General features: G+C 32.2%; 1 protein-coding gene across 2 annotated transcripts in view; it reads right to left on the reverse strand.

Moving 5' to 3' along the window:
* Positions 1-17586, reverse strand: part of LOC123262560 (zinc finger protein ush) — a 49094-nt gene that overhangs the window by 1056 nt on the left and 30452 nt on the right. Inside the window, exons 1-3 of one of the 2 annotated variants that reach the window (XM_044724789.1) lie at positions 3125-3224; positions 531-2524; positions 200-430 (exon numbers count right to left, since the gene is read on the reverse strand). In XM_044724789.1, the coding sequence (XP_044580724.1) occupies positions 200-430; positions 531-2524; positions 3125-3182 (2283 nt within the window). In that variant the 5' untranslated portion in view covers positions 3183-3224. Of the gene's footprint in view, positions 1-199; positions 431-530; positions 2525-3124; positions 3225-17586 lie in introns of those variants that run through there. The other variant, XM_044724790.1, reaches the window with a different exon arrangement.

Below are 17586 nucleotides of genomic sequence, written 5' to 3' on the forward strand. Positions count from 1 at the left end.
ATAAAAAAAATAAAACTGTTTAACTTAAAAACTTGTTTTATCATATAAATAAATGAGAGATAAAATTTTCTTTCTTCTCTCAATTACATCAAAGATAATGAAATAATTTTTGTTAATTTATTACACACTCATTACATTTTTAAACTGGCATAAATATATCAACTATAATAAATAATTATAACACAAAAATGAAACAAACCTGTAAATCAGTTCCACGTTTTTCAAAATGCATTCTAATATGCGTTCTCATTCCCCTAAGAGTATTACCCTTGTACCGACAAATAGTACACCGAAAAGCTTTGACACCTTGATGAGCATCCATGTGACGTTGAGCAGCACCAGCAGTTGGACTTACTGCACCGCAAACTGGACATCTCCAACCACCAGCTTGTATCGAGCAAGTATGCGTTGCACCAGTTTCAATCATCACCTAAACACCAAGCAATTTAAATTAATTAAATAATTCAATCAAAAAACTTGAATAAAAATTAAAAAATTTCCAAATAAAAAAAAATTAAAACAAAACCAACCTTGCATTTAGGGCAACGCGTATGATGCTCCTGAGACTCTGGTTTTTTTGGACAATAGAAAGCTTGATGAGCCACGAGATTATCCATCGAAGCGAACTTGATCCCGCAAGCCGCACAGATCAGCTGCACCAGCGGAGGTGAGGGTGTATCCGAAGGAGGAGGACTGCAGACAGTATTTTCCCTCGCTTGGCAATAGTGTTTTTTATGAGCCACAAAATTTTCATGCCGACAGAATACAATATTGCACTCTTTACATCTGGAAACACCCTGCTTGACCAGGACCCCAGGAACTGGAGGCGGAGGTAGTTCCGCAAGTCTCAGCGCTAGTTCCGTTGGCGGAACAGTAGGTGTTGCTGTTCCAGAGCCAGCTGTTTGGACCGTCGGCAGCGACCTCGTTCGCGGACTAGCGCTTCCTCTAGACCTTGGACTGCTAGATGGCGGCAATGATGAAGGAGCTGGAGAAACGCGATTTTCTTTCTCGTCCGGATGCAGCACCGGAGACCGCCTGATGCTCAGATCCAGGGGAGTCGAAGCCGCAGAAGACGGAGAGTTAGGCCTTGACGGAACGGCCACCGTAGCCGGAGTCACCGGCTTGTTAGCCACCCTGAGAACTTGCGAGGGGTCTATAGAGTTTCCAGCCGGTGCCAGACCTCTGGTCATCGGCTGAAGCGACCCGTTCGGTAAGAGGAAGCACGCGGTGTCCGGAGCTGGAAGCGAAGGGGCAGCAAGAACACTCGCCCCACGGAACAACGAGCAGGGAACAATCAGGATCGGGTTAGTCGGCAGAGCGAGACACGGTTGCGGCGGTGGAGAGTCTCCAGGACTGGAACTTGTTGGAGGTGACGCTTTTGCAGGAACTGGAGTAGGTGGGTCCTTGACTACGTGTCGGGTGCTGCAGTAGTGAGTCTTGTGAGCGCGGTAAGTCTTCAAAGAGTTGAACCTGATGTCGCAGTTCCTGCAGTACCGCTCGGTTTCTTCGTTGACGAGCCCGTTCGTTGGAGTATTGTTGCTACTGGAAATCGAAACTGGAGTGGTAGACGCTGGCGGAAGAGCAGGAACTGGAGGAACAGAAACGGGAGCTGGAGTTGCCGGCGAAGCTGCGTGCATCCTCATGTGACGGTTCAGCGAAACTTTTTTGTCGGCGCTGTAAGAGCAGTGAGGACACGCGTACGCTTTCCGAACTTCGTATTTGCTGGACTTGTCTTCATCATCATCGTTAGCGTTGTCCTCCTCGGCTCTCGGTCTGTGGGCGCAGTAGAAAGTCCGGTGAGCCTCTAAAGTGCTGGCGGATGAAAACCTAATCCCGCAAGGCGGACAGTAGAGCGGAATGGGCCGGGTCGGGTCAACGGTGATCGGGTCCTTACCATCAGTAGGTATCACGAAGAGCCTCCCAGAAGCCAGGGCGTTCTGCAACCCGACTGGCAGCGAAGAGCCCGAGTTCGGTGGAGACAGACCGTCGGGTTTTAGGGTCAGAGCAGCAACAGTGGCGGGTCTAAGCGCTGGATCAGTCGCCAAACTAGCGTTCAACCGGAGTCTAGGTGCATCTTCTTCGAGGCGCATCTTTTTTGGGTGCTCGGAGCTGGTGTCGGAGCGGCGGGACTCGTCGGAATCCCGGCGCTTGCACAGCGAACCGGTCGATCTGCTGGATTCAGTCTCTTTTGGCGAAGACGTTCCGTCATCGTTGTCGACCCTCGCGGGACTCCTTTCGAGGCTCTTGGATCCTTGTCGCAGGGCTTTTGATAGCTCGTAATCGTCCGCGAGGCTGCTCAAACGCTTCCGCGCGTCATCCGAGAGGATGTTCAGGCGTAAGCGGAAGTCTTCGATTGAGGAGTTGCTCAAAATTCCTGAGGCTTGGTTCAGTCTTGGGGGAGGCGGGAGACTCGTTTCTTCATCGGGGTGCGGCGGTGTTGGACTGGATACTGTTGATCCTCCACCATCCACCCCGCTGCTCACCGACGGGGTCTTCTCTGAGTCACTCCACTCCTCATCTTCCCCTGGAACAAATTAAAAAAGATTTTTATTGTTTAGTTGAATTATAATGTTAAAGTTTTTTAATAGAAATATTTATTGAATGACAGTAAATATTGTTTCTTTTTTAATTAAGTAGAATATTATGATCTAACGTTTTTGGTTTATAATTAGATTAAAAATCTGAAAATAATTTATTAGTTTAAAAAATGGTTTTATGACAAGCCAAATTAAAAAGTATAAATAATTTTATGTTAATAAGTTTAAAATAAGAATAAAGTGATTAATAAAAGAATTTTTTTTGTTAAAAAAATCGTTGGCTGCTTTTAGAAATATTTCTGCAATATTATTTTCACAATTATCAATACAGAAAAAAAATTTTATTTGAATAAAAAAAAATTGTAAAAAAGACTAAATTTTTTTTGGAGCAAGAAATTATCTTGAGATCAAATTTTTTCTTTCTGTGTATTAATAAAATAATTACAATAATAAATATCAAGCACTCCACGTTTTCTATAAAATAAAATAAAATAAAATAAATTTTTTTGTTTATCACTCTATTTGTATTTTTAACTTATTAAAAATTATTTGCTATTTTTTATTTTTCAAAACTATTATTTATTTACGGTTGATTTTAAGCTGCCACCACAGATTATGTTCAGCGACTTTGAATGAGATCACCATGATATATAATTATAAAAATAAATATAATTCATTTGAATGGCATGCTGTACGTTCGGTGGATACCGTACAATTGCCAGCAAACTCCCTAATGGTTAACATTTCTTTACGGAGTAAGCATCCCCTCTAATTGCCCCAACTCGTACGCAAGCGCGAGTTTCTGCTTCGAAAGTTGAAAATTGAATCAAACCTCAAGCAGTTTGATCGGGAGTAAAATATAAAATAAAATAATAAGCGGAATTGGAATTAAGTAGTCGAAAATGTGACTCGGGAAACGTATGACACGTTGTTGAGCGTAACTCCTGATCTGGTGGGTCGAATTACCCGGATACTTTAATTGCCTCCTCGGGCGAGGTCCCAGAGGAATAAGATCCACGGACAGATTGCCGAGTTAAGTTTTCTTTAGATCCCAGGCTCTTTCTTTCTTTCTTCCTCTCTTCGAGGAGTATTCAGTCCGCTCACTCTCTGGCTCTGGCTCTGGTGCTGATGCTGATGCTGGTGATGCTGATGCACCAAAGAGTCTACAGTATAATACACTAGTGTATATAGACTATCCTCGGTTAACATCTCACGTGGCAGCGGGCCGTGTTCTCGGCTCTGTAAATAAGCAGTCATCGATGGATCTGCCTGAGTGCTGGCAGTGTCCATCTCACTCTTCAGGGCCGACGGCCATTCTTAATTGCACGTGCATGCAACCGATCTCAAACTATATATAAATATAAATGTATGTACCATCAACCATGAGAATTAAAACAAAGAGAAGAAGAAGGAGAAAGAGAAATTGGAAAGGGTTTATTCCGTTTGCACTCTACAACTGTACAGTTCTAGTTGCTTCAACTTGCCTTGTATTTTGTGTTTTATATTTGCTCTTACTTTCTCCACTTGCAAGCCTTTCTTCTATCTACTTACTCACTCCTTTACTGGACTGTTCTCTATTTTTCAGTTATATCTTATACACGAGTATGCTCATACACATTTAACTATCGTTGTTCCATACACCCTCTATTCTGTGTATACCTTTACATCTACCTCTACTTCAAGCTCAACGACAATCCGGGGCACCGGCAATATATCTCGAACCCAGAGCCAGACTCAGGGGCAGTTGGGAGCGGCGAGGGGACGACATGGTCGCCATTAACATATCCGACGCTGATAAGCCTTTCTTGGAACCGATACCACTGTATCCCGGCGATTTTTATTCCTCCCTTTCTTTATATTATTTATATATATGTATTATATATGCTGTTTCATTAAACTTTCTATAGACTTTGCATCAATTATGCTAATTTTTTTTTTGTTATAGTACTTAATAGGTTCAGTTTTTAATCATTACACAGAAAAAAAAATGTTCTTGTATCAAGTATCAAGTATATAATTTTGAAGAACTTAATATTCTTGATTTGAGTAGAAAAATTCTTGATTTAAGAAAATTTTACTTGATTCAAGAATTTTTTGTCTTGATTCAAGACAATTGCCCTCTTTAAAATTATATTCTTGGTTCAAGAATTTTTCTCTTGAATCAAGTTATTTTTTTTTTTCAGTGTAGTCATAATTAGGCTTTGTAAATATTTTTTTGTCCTTAATTAATAATTCATTTATTTTTTTAAATATTTAGAGATATATACGGAGAAAATTTTGTGGTAGCGTCAACAATTTTTGTATAGTAGTTTTTATAATTTATATGATAGTAAGAGGATCGTAAGAATTACCACCTTGATGGTTACACTAACTATCAAATGTAGTTAAATTTATCATTCATGCATAAAGAACTATTATATAATAATTATAAATACTAAGCTTTTTTAATTGAGCATTGAAAATTGAATTATAGGATATATTTTCATGTACAATAATTAAATTATTATCAATTTCATGTACACGAGTCAATAAATAAATTAGAAACGAAAAAAAACATCAAAATAGTCCAATAAACAGAATGTAAAAAAACCATTAGAATAACTTGAGAAAAAATCTATTGATTTGTAATGTTTTGAATTATAAGGATTTATTTAATGACAAGTGGCCCAATCGGGGCGATAGCCAACGAAGGAAAAAAAAAGGATTTATTTACTGACTACAATACATGAGATTTTTAAAATGCAAATTATTTCAAGCGAAAACGTATCTTACAATTTAATTTTCAGGACTCAAATGAAAGGGTTTTATGTTTATAATTATTATATAATAGTTTTTTATATTTAAATGCTAGATTTAATTCAGTTCGATGGTAAATTTAACCATTAAGATGGTAATTCTTACGATCGCATTATAACAATTACCATCATATAAATCATAAAAGCTATACAATACAAAGATCGTTACTGCTACCACAAAATTCTTTCCAAAAAAATTTCAAATTATTTATCATTAATAAAAAATTAATTGGAATAAATTCAGAAATATTTGAAAAGAAATCTAAAAATTTTTACAGTTATCTTATCATTAATTTTATTTTTTTATAATTTACTCTACATTCGGTAATTGAACCTCATTTAGATCTAATTAACCATAAATTTTTATTTGAAAAATATTGTAACTGCCTGTCAAGTTATTTATTTTTATTGCATTGCAAAAGAAATTCTTAAATTAAAAAAAAAAAATTCGAATAAAGAAAAATTTCTTCGTTTAAGAATGTTTTTACTCAAGTTAAGAGGATAAAGTTCTTCAAACTGATTTATTCGATTGAAGTAAATTTCTTTTTCTGTATAACGAACTTAATAACCGAAGTAATGAAAATTTTAGGTAGTGTCTGTGGAGTGCACCAGGTTGATCGGCGCTATGTAAATAGGATCCTGATCGTGACGTGGGGCAACACGCGACGTTAACGGGGCAAGTAAGTTCTCGAGCGTATGGTTATAAGTATAAGTATATTCTCTCTCAGTTACAGTGGCACGACCTGTGTCGTCCTGGCATGTACACTGTTACTCTACTCTTCTTTTCTTCTGTTTCATTCTGTATCGTTCGCCGGTAGAGCTTGTGCTCTACACGCGCTCGAGATATGCTAATGCCCCGTCCCACGATCGTGACACCGTTCCTGCTAAGTGAGAGCTCAACAACGAGCTTCTGTCCTCCCTCATCTTTCAATACTCTACATACATATAATATTATCTTTCAATACTAGAAGAAGAAGAAGAAGAAGAAGAAGAAGTAGCAGTTGTAGTTGCCGATGTAGTCGGAAATAATTTTATTTTTGAGATATATAAGACAACTCAGACTAAAGAGCACTCGAACCAGGATCGTCTTCGGCAGAAGGTTGATGAGTACGAGGATCTCTGTTTCATCGGGCATCTCTAATTCAAGGCCTGATGACGACGTCTTCATTCCGAAGCAGCAACCACCGGACCAACGAGATTGCCGATTGAATGCTATAAGGCTATGTCGACTGCCGGATTAAGAGTAAGTACCTGATGAATAAGAAAAAGAACAAGAGGAAGATCAAGAACAAGTGGAGTTGGAGGTGGAAACTTCATGAATAATGTCTTCAAGGTGATCGGTACTTCTTGGAACACGCGATATCATGACCCGTATACTCTATACCTACTAATACTCCAGCTTCTGTTCCTTCAGTTCCTGAAACCTGATCAGATCTATAGACTCTGCTTTGATTTTTTCTCAAACGAATTTAAATAGGCCTCTTTTTAATTTACTTACATCGTATACGTTTTACTCTACAGCAGTATCATCTAATTTTGTTCTTCCTAATCTTTATCTCGTAGAGTTTAATTTCTTTTGATATTGATGCCTAAATACAAAAAATATAAGATCATATTTTTAAAAAAATGTTGTTTTTCTTTTAATTAATTTTATCAGTTATTTTTTTGAGATAACTTGTAATTAAAAATAACTTTGTCGGTGATAAGAAAAAATGTTTTACTGTTATATCGTCAATTTTATTTGTCTATAATTTACTCTACTTTCGGTAATTGAACCCCGTTTTGATCTTATTAATGATGTTTTTAATTGAAAAATTTTGTAACTTCCTTTCAATTTATTTATTTTTATTGTAATGCAGAAAAAATTGTTTATTAAAAAAATATTATTTATAAATGTCAGAAAAACTGATGGTAATTTTTTATCGTGACTCTTAGCCCCTCTCTAGGTACACTGATAGAAGGATTTGTTTATAGTTAAAAAGATTTCTTAATATTTAACAAATCATTTATTAGAAGCCATTTGTTAGTCCTTAACAAATATTTGTTAGTATTTAAAAAGATTTATTAATATTTAATAAATGAAAATCAGATTTATTAAATACAAACAAATCATTTTAAATACTAAGAAATATTTGTTTAATACTAAAAAATGGTCTCTAATAAATGATTTGTTAACTATTAACAAATATTATTTAATACAAATAAATCCTTCTATCAGTGATATTTAACAACAAGTCTGAATACGTAAATTGTAATGATTAAGTGATAAAAAGAATTAAAAGATGAAACTTAATAAATTTCTTGTAGTGACTATGCGTCGCAAAGAAAGGGCAAAATAAATGTACAAGATTGTCAAGATGAATGAGGAATGCAATTTTACATGGACTATTCAAATGACATCAATTCAAAGGTCTACTGAGGTTAATCCAATACATTTTATTCAAGGAAGTTCACATGTGTAATTTATATCACAAGTATATAAGTATCTATACATGCACACTCTTGCTCTTGCTTTTGCTTTAGCTTTTGCTCTCTTTTTTTTTACCTTTACACGAATGTAAATAAGGCCAAGACGGTTGTCGTTAAATTTATCCAAGTCGTACATCTGTCGAGGTCAAGATCAACTTCAACTAAAACTTGGCTGATTAACACTCTATACGACTCTATTTAGTAACTCTATAAATTATTTTATTACATTCTATTTACACCTAATTTTTGTATTTAGTCAAGTTAAAAAATTACATCTTGATCATATTACTGATTTTATTTGATTGTGTTGTTAGATAGTTCCGAAAGATCGCGATAGAAGTATATTGGTAGTAGAACTTTAAATCTCTACTTGAAAATGGCTTTCTCAAGTTAAAAGCATTATTAAATAAAAAATTCAATCGTTAAACTTGAAATTTTTTAAAAATAACAAATTACAGAATTTAAGATTGAATGATTTTTAAATTGACAGACTTCTAATAATTTTTAGTTTAATTTAGTTTAGTAGACTATAGAGAAATTTTCTTAGTACACTGATAGAAGGATTTGTTTATAATTAAAAATATTTGTTAATATTTAAAAAGATTTATTAATATTTAATAAATGAATATGAGATTTATTAAATACAAACAAATCATTTTAAATACTAAGAAATATTTGTTTAATACTAAAAGTGGTCTCTAATAAATGATTTGTTAACTATTAACAAATATTTTTTAACACAAATAAATAGCAAAATTTGGTATCGTGAAATTTATTTTTACTGCTATTCTTTTTGATTGCTTAAATGATTGTCTAAATGTTGATTGAATAAAAGGTTCAAAAATGAAAATCGTCTTTCTTCTTTAAAAATTTTTTTAGGACGTTTCTAACAAACAAATTATTAAAAAAAAAAAAAAAAAACCGGTGACGTTAGCCGAGTCGTCTAAGGTGCACGGCCTATAGAGGACTCGGACTAACTTACCGGCCAGGCGTGGGTTCGAATCCCAAGCTGGTCTTAGAAACTAACTTGGTTGATCTTCGGCCCTTGCCGCGTAAGTTAAGATTTACACAACCCAAAAAGACCCCAACGTACCACTCCCAACAGTTAAAGTCGGTGATATGACCACAGCAGTTAAAACCGACTCTAAATAATAACTAATAAAAAAAAAAAAAAAAAAAAAAAAAAAAAAAAAAAAATTATTTAAAAAAATAATTCACACTTATAATTTTCTTTGATTTTTGCATGTGGAATTTTTTTACTAAATTTTTTTATGGTAATTTAATTGTCATAAAAATCCTATAAATAGTCAAGCGTCTTATTAATTTTAGAATTATAAAGTTTAAAACGATATTAAGTTACCAATACACTAATGAAAAAATTAACTTGATTCAAGAGAGAAAAAATCTTGAACCAAAAATATCATTTTAAAGAAAATTAAAAATCAATCATGATAATATTTAGCAAACAAAATTTTATTTACTACAGAGTGAATTAAGACTTTCTAAATTTTATTGAAAAAAAAAATAAGATTCACTTAATACGTCAACTCGTTTTTCCATAAAAATTACAACACTCATAAATATAAATGAGAATGATAGTAATTGAGGTTTTAAATAAATTATAAAGTTGGTGGTTTTTAAAAAAATAAAAAAATGTGATGGTAGATGGATGCATGCAACATCTTGATTTCTCTATCAAGTGGAGTCTTTATATTTTTATTAAGCTGTTTAGCTGATGCTCGCACGCGCGATCTATTAGCGCAAGGTGTGCACTGGTACGATTGGTGTGAAGCTAAATAAACGAATAAGAGAACTAAACAACAAAACGATAAATAAAAAAGAAAGAGAATGAGAAAGATAGTGAAAAAAAGGGAATAAGAGATGGAGAGAGAGGGACGAGATGACAACAACGGCGACGAGGACTACGAGGACGACGGAGGCGTAGACACCACTGCACATTGAATATGCAGAGGCAGACGATGGTTTATACGTGTCGTCGATTAAGCCAAGAGATGGGGTAGTCATTAAGAGATAACGCCCGTTGACACCGTTGGGACACTCATGAGATAGTCCATGCTCAGACCTCTGTACACACAAGCCTTCAACCAGATCCTAACATTCTTCTGCTTATTCTCACTCACTCCTTACTCTTCACTTCTCACTCGCCTGAGACTAATATAACTTAATATTGTAACTACCCTTCTATTCGTTTTAACGTTTAACATTTATCTAATTCATTTTATTCCCATTACATTGGCTCGCTTTAATTGATTTTGCGTTATGTTTTATTTAACTCACTTTTTCTTCATTTTATTATTTATTGATTATTGTTTTATTCTAAATAATCAAATTAATTTATTTTATAAATTGATACTACACGGAAAGAAAATTATGGGAACTATTCCTATACTATTATGAGAATGGTTCCCATAATGCTATAGGAATAATTCCTATACTATTATAGAAACTATTCCTATATCATTATGGGAACTAATCCCATAATATTATAGGAACTATTCCTATAATATTATGGGAATGGTTCCCATAATAGTATAGGAATGGTTCCCACAACATATAGGTTTAAATCCTACATGGAAAAAAAAATTGGGGCTGCCGCATGATTCATTCCTGTGGAAGATACATGACTTTTATATGACAGCAACATGATTTTCATGTGGCAGGCAATAATAGTTAAAACAACAATAATGATTAAATAACAATCATAATAATAATTATTAAGAGAATATTATTATAGTTATATTGTTAAGAGAATAATAACAATTTTGTCTCCTGGATAGTCACATGATACAATCGATTTTTTAGTGAAATTTAGTGTCATTGCAAAGGACTTGACATGAAATTGTGCCTTTTCAAGGTTTCATATCATTCTCGTCGATAGTCAATTTATAATAGATATTTAGGTTGAATTCGAAAATGCTCTATCTCTAAGAGTTATCAGGTGACTGAAAGGTGTTTACGGACGCATCTCAGATAGCTAAACTGGAAGAGCCCTTAGTGCGTAACCAAAAGATCCGAGTTCGATTCCCGGTCCGAGCTATCCGAATTATTTTTTCTGTTTTCTGAGTTAAAATTAATCAAGATGGCTATTAAGCTGATATTTAACTGAAAATAGTTCAAGTAACTATCTATTGAGGTTCAATATAATAAATAATGTTAGGTACAAGAACTGCAATCAAATAGTGGTGATGCTATTTAACTAGATTTTCCTAGTTCAGTTGATCATATTTTTCTCTCAGTGTAAACATATAATTGAGATATAACCTTGTATCTTGACATTTTTATCAACTATTGACATTTTTAAAGATATAAGCTCATATTGATGTTACACTCATCGAGACCTTTCATTTGAGTACCCACATCAATTTTTCATATATTTTATATATTTATATATATTATATATATGTATATATGAAAAATATATCAAAAATGCATATGGGTACTCAAATGAAAGCTCTTGATGAGTGTAACATCAACACGAGCTTATATTTTTAAAAATATTCTATAATTATAGAAACCATTCCTATACCATTATGGGAACCATTCCCATCATTATGGAAATCCTGGCAATCCTGGGAACTGTTCCCATAAAATTATGGGAATAGTTTCCATATTTTTCTTTCCGTGTATTATTAAAGATGTTAAATTAGCTTGATATGTAAATTTTTTTTTAATTTGTTATTTTGGTAATTGAAGGGAGTATTTCGATCTAGAGTTGGTAAATTTTGGACTTTGATTAATAAATTAATTTTTTATTAAGTATTGATTAAAAATTTTAGAGCACACTGATAGAAGGGTTCGTTTATAGTCAAAAATATTTGTTAATATTTAATAAATCATTTATTAGAGACCACTTTTTAGTATTAAACAAATATTTCTTAGTATTTAAAATGATTTGTTTGTATTTAATAAATCTGATATTCATTTATATTTTTAACTATTTTTAACTATAAACAAATCCTTCTATCAGTGCACACAAAAAAAATTGTCAATGAAAATTAAAAATTAAAAAGTCGAAAATATTTTTTTGGGAAAAATTTAATTTAACACCGTTGACATAGTTTAAGTTTTAATGGACCTAAGATCTCAGTTTTAAGATCTTTGTACGCATATTTTCGAATATTTATAATATACTGAAGATGGTTGTCTATTTGTAAAAAATATATTAAGAAAAAAAAATGAATTAATTACATAAATACACTTTGATTTAAAGTTTCAGCTGATCAAAATTATAAAAAAATTCTTTACGTTCAGTAATATAATATTTTTAAAAATGTAAGATAATAAAAATAGTTATCTAAAATGATCTTATTTAAAACTAGAGCTTGAGATTGATTGGATTCGGGATGAAAGAACGCGACGAGTATCAGAGAGTGGTGAAAAAAAGGTTTATAAAAAACTGAGAGGAAAGAATGGAGAGGGTAAACCGAAAAAAGAGGAAAAGAGAGAAAGAATTGAGGGAAAAAATAAAATAAAAGATACGAGAGGGGAAGAAACCTCTGAAACTCGGTCTCTCGTCTAGTGATCTAATCTCACATTCCCGTGCTGCGTGCCTAATTAAAGATCAATATCTCTCGATATTATTGCACTTCCCTCCTCCGTGGATCCCCCTCCTACCTTAACTCGTACGCGTCTTTACCCCCGTTACCCCTAGCAGGTTATTAAATTCTCGTATCGGGAGAATCTCACCAGCTTGGTCCTGCTCTGCTATCTGATCCGACCAGCCTCCGGTCTCTCGTTACTACTCTACTCTCCTTCTCTCCTCTCCACTATTTATTCCTTCAATCTACCCTTTTACATATAAATACTTATCTTTTTTTATGTTCTATCAATATTTTGATACCCGTTAAATCTGATCTATCTCACGCATAAAAAAGCTTCGATATTTTTTATTAATATTGATTTTAGGAAATTTTATTTGTTTTTTATTTTTATTAAAAAAATTTTACTTAAAAAGTTATATTTTTTGCCTAAGTAAAAATAACAACTGTTGGTACCTCATTTTATTTCAATATTTTTTCCATTTACTTTAATATTAATAAAAATCTTTATATTTTCAAACGAATGATGAAAAAAAATTAATTAAAGTTAAAAATAACGAAAATTAAATTAACTAAAATGAATTTATGATTATGTTCGTAGTTATCGGTTACATTAATTTCAATTAAAATATTCTATTTTTTAAGATACAAAAAAAAATTGATTGAAAGAAAAGAATAGTTGATCATTTGAATGATAAATAATTATTTCATGTACTTGATTAATTGTATTTAATTTTAAAGATGAATAGTACATGCGTATTGTGGATTTGAATAGTCAGAACAACAGTATGTTCACCCAATTATTAAAATCGTTAGAAGTTCTAGAGGTATAAGTATTTGTATAATTTGTAGATACTAATTAAATAATAAAATTACTAATTGAATAATCAGATACTAAATTTTTTTAATTTTCAACGTAATTAAATTTTGACTAAAAGTAAAATTTGTAAAAAAACAGAAAAAATCTTTTTAAGATAGACTGATCTGAGTGATCTAAATTTTCAATGTTTTGAAAATTGATAACAGATTTAAAAAAAAAATTAAGAGCTAAATAGCTTCATAAAATTTTTATTTTTGTTTTTTAATTTTTGATCATCTTAAAATTATGAATTTTGGAAAATTGATGAGAATATTTTTATCCTTGAGAAAATAAAAACCACTTTGTAGTCAAAATAATCAATTTTTTAACATATTTGAAGCTCTAATTTTATTATTTCTGCGCATATTCACATAAGTAATTGATTGTTAATAAATTTATACTAACAAAAACGTAATTGACTAACAAAAAAATAATTACAAAAGAATTTAAAAGTTCGGCAATAAAATATAGAATTACAACCGTGTCTTAAATGTGTTAATAATTGGTGACTCTACCTTATTTATATTGAATACTATTGATCTTATAAAAATTTTGTTCGGGCAAACTCTCGAGCTAATTAACTTGGCAAGAGTGTTTTAAGATCGGAGAGTGGTTGAATAATTATTCATTGAATTCTTTGAGTAAAGGAACGAGTGAGTGAGCGAGTATACAGCAAAGGAGTATAAGTAGCTGGGGTTTGAGCATGGATAAGGATCTGGTGAGCAAACGACATTCGAATCCAAGTGGAAGGTGAGCGAGAGGTGTCTCTGAGCAGCAGATACCAAATCTCGTGTGTCCATGCCGTGTCCTGAAGAATCAAGAGCCGAGAGGTAAAGGAGGTAAAAGAGGTAAGCTAAGAGAGACGGCAGAGGAGGTGAGGGCGGATGATGAGTGAACCCGAGAGAGTTTAATGTATGCGCGTGAGGCTTCTGCGAGAGCGATAATTGCCCGGCACTGCGAGCTTCTGTCCGACATCGTCCTCACGTCTCAATGTAGACGTAACGATAAAAATATATACCGTCAGTGAATAAATTTACTCGACAACCCTTTATTATATATGTTTATTTATTTATCATTATCATTATTATTATTAATTGAAGAGTTCAGTAATTCAAAGCCAACTTTCCCGATCCAAATTGACGGTAGACTAAATTTTAATTTTTCATTAAATTTTTAATTTTTACTTATCTATTTTCACCACATTATTGTCGGTATGACCACTCATACCATCCTTGGGTGAATATATCTAACAATTAAAAATCTTTATTTAATTAAGATTAAGCAAAGATGTTATATTCTTTACTCAGTGAAACTTTTTTCGGCCACCGAAAAAATAACTTGGAAAATGGAAATTATTATTATAATTATTATTGGTAGTTTATTTTATTTTTATTTTTCAAAAAATTTTTAATTTAGTTTTGATGTTTTTAAACTTTGTTTTTTCAATTAATTATTTTTAAATTCCCATGAGAAAATTTTATGATTCGGTCTAATATGTGCTGATTTGATTACATATCGCCGTATCAGTCTATGTATGCGGATAAAAGAATAATTTTTTTTATTCTTCCAAAAAAATTTGTACATCAATTATCACATCGCATAAAACAAAAATTGGTTTAGTGGTTGATTAAATCAAAAACCAATCATAGATACATTCTTCCGGAAAACGAAATAAATTTTTTTCAATCTATAACTTAACAGCTCAAACATAATTCTCTTGCAAGGAAGCAATGTACTTTCCGACGGAGATTTAAATTACTAACTTTGATGAAAAATTATAAATAGACGAATTAAATCATATCAGGCCAGAAATGAACCTATTAGATTTTTTTACAGGTTTAAACTTGAATAACTTTATTGAAAAATATGTACCATAGTTAGACAAAACGAAAAAAAATTCTTGAAGTATAAAATTTCTTTATTCAAAATATTTACAAAACCATCGTTATTTTAGACATAGACCAAAAATCTTTTGAATTCGAATAAGCATTTTTTCTGCGTACAAATAATGATTTTTCATAAAAAAATTTTTTTTAATATTTTTAATGAATTTTAGACTTTTTTTTTTATAAAATTACTAGCTGTTACTCACCCGCTCCGCTGGGCGCTTTATAGAATTGCATTTTTAGATCTAAACTTGAAATTTAATTCTAGTATTGTTTTGATTTGCACAGGTTCCAAATTCTATCGAATTGCGGCATGTACCTTTTATCCATGTAATTATTCTAGCTAATATTCATTGTAACTTTCAATGTGCAATCATTATAACATTCCTGTGTCTTTCTTACAAAAATGAATAATAATTGATATGAAAAAAAAAATTTGTAATAGGCATTGAATGCTTCAGTTAAAGAAATTGCAGGTCTCATAAGTGAAGAAATCTGCCTAGTATATAAACATAATCAACAGAATTAAAAAATTTATTTTAAACAAATGATAATCGAATAGAATAAATTTAGTAACAATAAAAATTCATTATTTCTGAGTCAAAAAAATATAGGTTCCGTATAAGTAATTACCACCATATCATATACTAAAACCTTTTCCGAAACACACTGCATCTTATGGTATAAGTATTATTCTAATCGGTTCAGTAGTTTTCGCAGTATAACCGGACAAAAAAACCGGCTCTCCATTTATTAGTATAGATAACTTGTTTTAAAAAATTTTACTTAATTTTACAAGATAAAAACGATGGAGAAATTAACTGAAAATATTCTTATGTAACAAATTGTCAAATTACAAAATACTTTTAATTTGAATCGGAGCCAAATATTGTAAAATTTAAACTTTTTCAAATCTAAAGAACACTATTGGTTTCAATTTCGAACTCGATTTCCATAAAAAGTTATTTTAACTATTTTTTAATAGACATCTAAGTAATTGATTTTTTTTTATATTTACAATTATTCAGTTTCAGAAAATACATTTTTCAGAATTTTTGGATTGTATAAAAATCCCGAAAAACTTTCCCGTACTGAAAAAAAATATATGCCGCATATACGGGGGCAAAAAAAAAAGTATGCGGCGTATATATTTTATATGGGCGACATATATGTATTTTTGCCAGCATATATGCGCATATATATTTTTTCAGTGTGGGTTATGTTCCTAAAAAAATATAAGCACATTACAAATCTGATTTTCTTTAAAATAAGATTTCTCAAAAATACAGAATAAAATATCCAATGTGTGATGTTTGTTCAGCTTTCATTTTATGTATCTAAAACTAAATAGCTGTTTATAAATTGATATCATAAGCAGGTGTAGCTTATTGTCTTGGTGATATAAATTAATACTTGTCTAGACAGTACACCTACTATAACTAAAGCCATCAGTGAGCATCAAAGCAAAAAGATGTGTACACGCCTGGAGGTCGGATATTCGACGCGTTAAGTTTATATTATATCTATCGTATAGTAGTCTTCATAACTATATAGAGGGAAGAAATAAATAACAAACCCCTTTGGGTTGAAGTTAACCACTTTTTCATTTCTCTTGACATTCATAAATTAAATTCGATTTAAAGTATATTAAAGCTCTTTACGATAGACGATAGATGTTAAAAATTATATCCGGTGGTCGTGACTATGCATTTGAACTGAGAAGAGCGAAAAGAGATAGAGAGGAAGTAGGTAATAGGTATCTTGTCCATGGAGGCTGAGACAACGGTAATGAGGATGATGAAAAATCCATTAGCGTTGATAAGATATTTTTCGAATTTATTAGATTGTAAGTGGTAAGAATAGTAGAGGAGGAGGAGGCGAGTGAAAAATAGTGGAATTTTAGGAATTCAGTAGATACGGATGGAAGAAATAAAAGATACTGAAATGAAGAGACATGACTGGAAGTTTATCTAAAGTCTGGTATTCACATGGTGGGGTCTCTTTATCTATCGTAAAAAAGTTCGACTTTAACCAGCCAGGGATCATAATCGGGACTTAATCTTTTCTCTCTTGAAAAGCTTTCTTCTCTTGCTCAAAGGCTATCTTGACGGTTCGCCGTCTCGCTTTCCTCATCTGTCCCTTGCTATCGGCCTGCTCGACGTTTTATCGCGAAACTTTAGACCTCGAGCAAGATCACAAGACAGTCAACCCAGTGTTGGTGTGCTGGGAAAAAAAATTCGAGGACAATAATAGCGTAGAGTATTTCTTAAATATTTCCTTTTTTATTCTTTTTAAGTAGAGTATAGTGTTACTTACACTGTTTGTAGCTAATTTTTTAGGTTTAAATAAAGTCCCGATCAATTTTCATATCATGTATATTTATAAATTTATAAATTTTAAATTCAAATCGATGATTAAATCTCATTGAGATAATACACATAAGTGCGTAATAAAATAAATAAATAATCTTTTAAACTCCCA

Source organism: Cotesia glomerata, linkage group LG4, assembly GCF_020080835.1.
Source record: "Cotesia glomerata isolate CgM1 linkage group LG4, MPM_Cglom_v2.3, whole genome shotgun sequence".
Lineage (NCBI taxonomy): Eukaryota > Metazoa > Arthropoda > Insecta > Hymenoptera > Braconidae > Cotesia > Cotesia glomerata.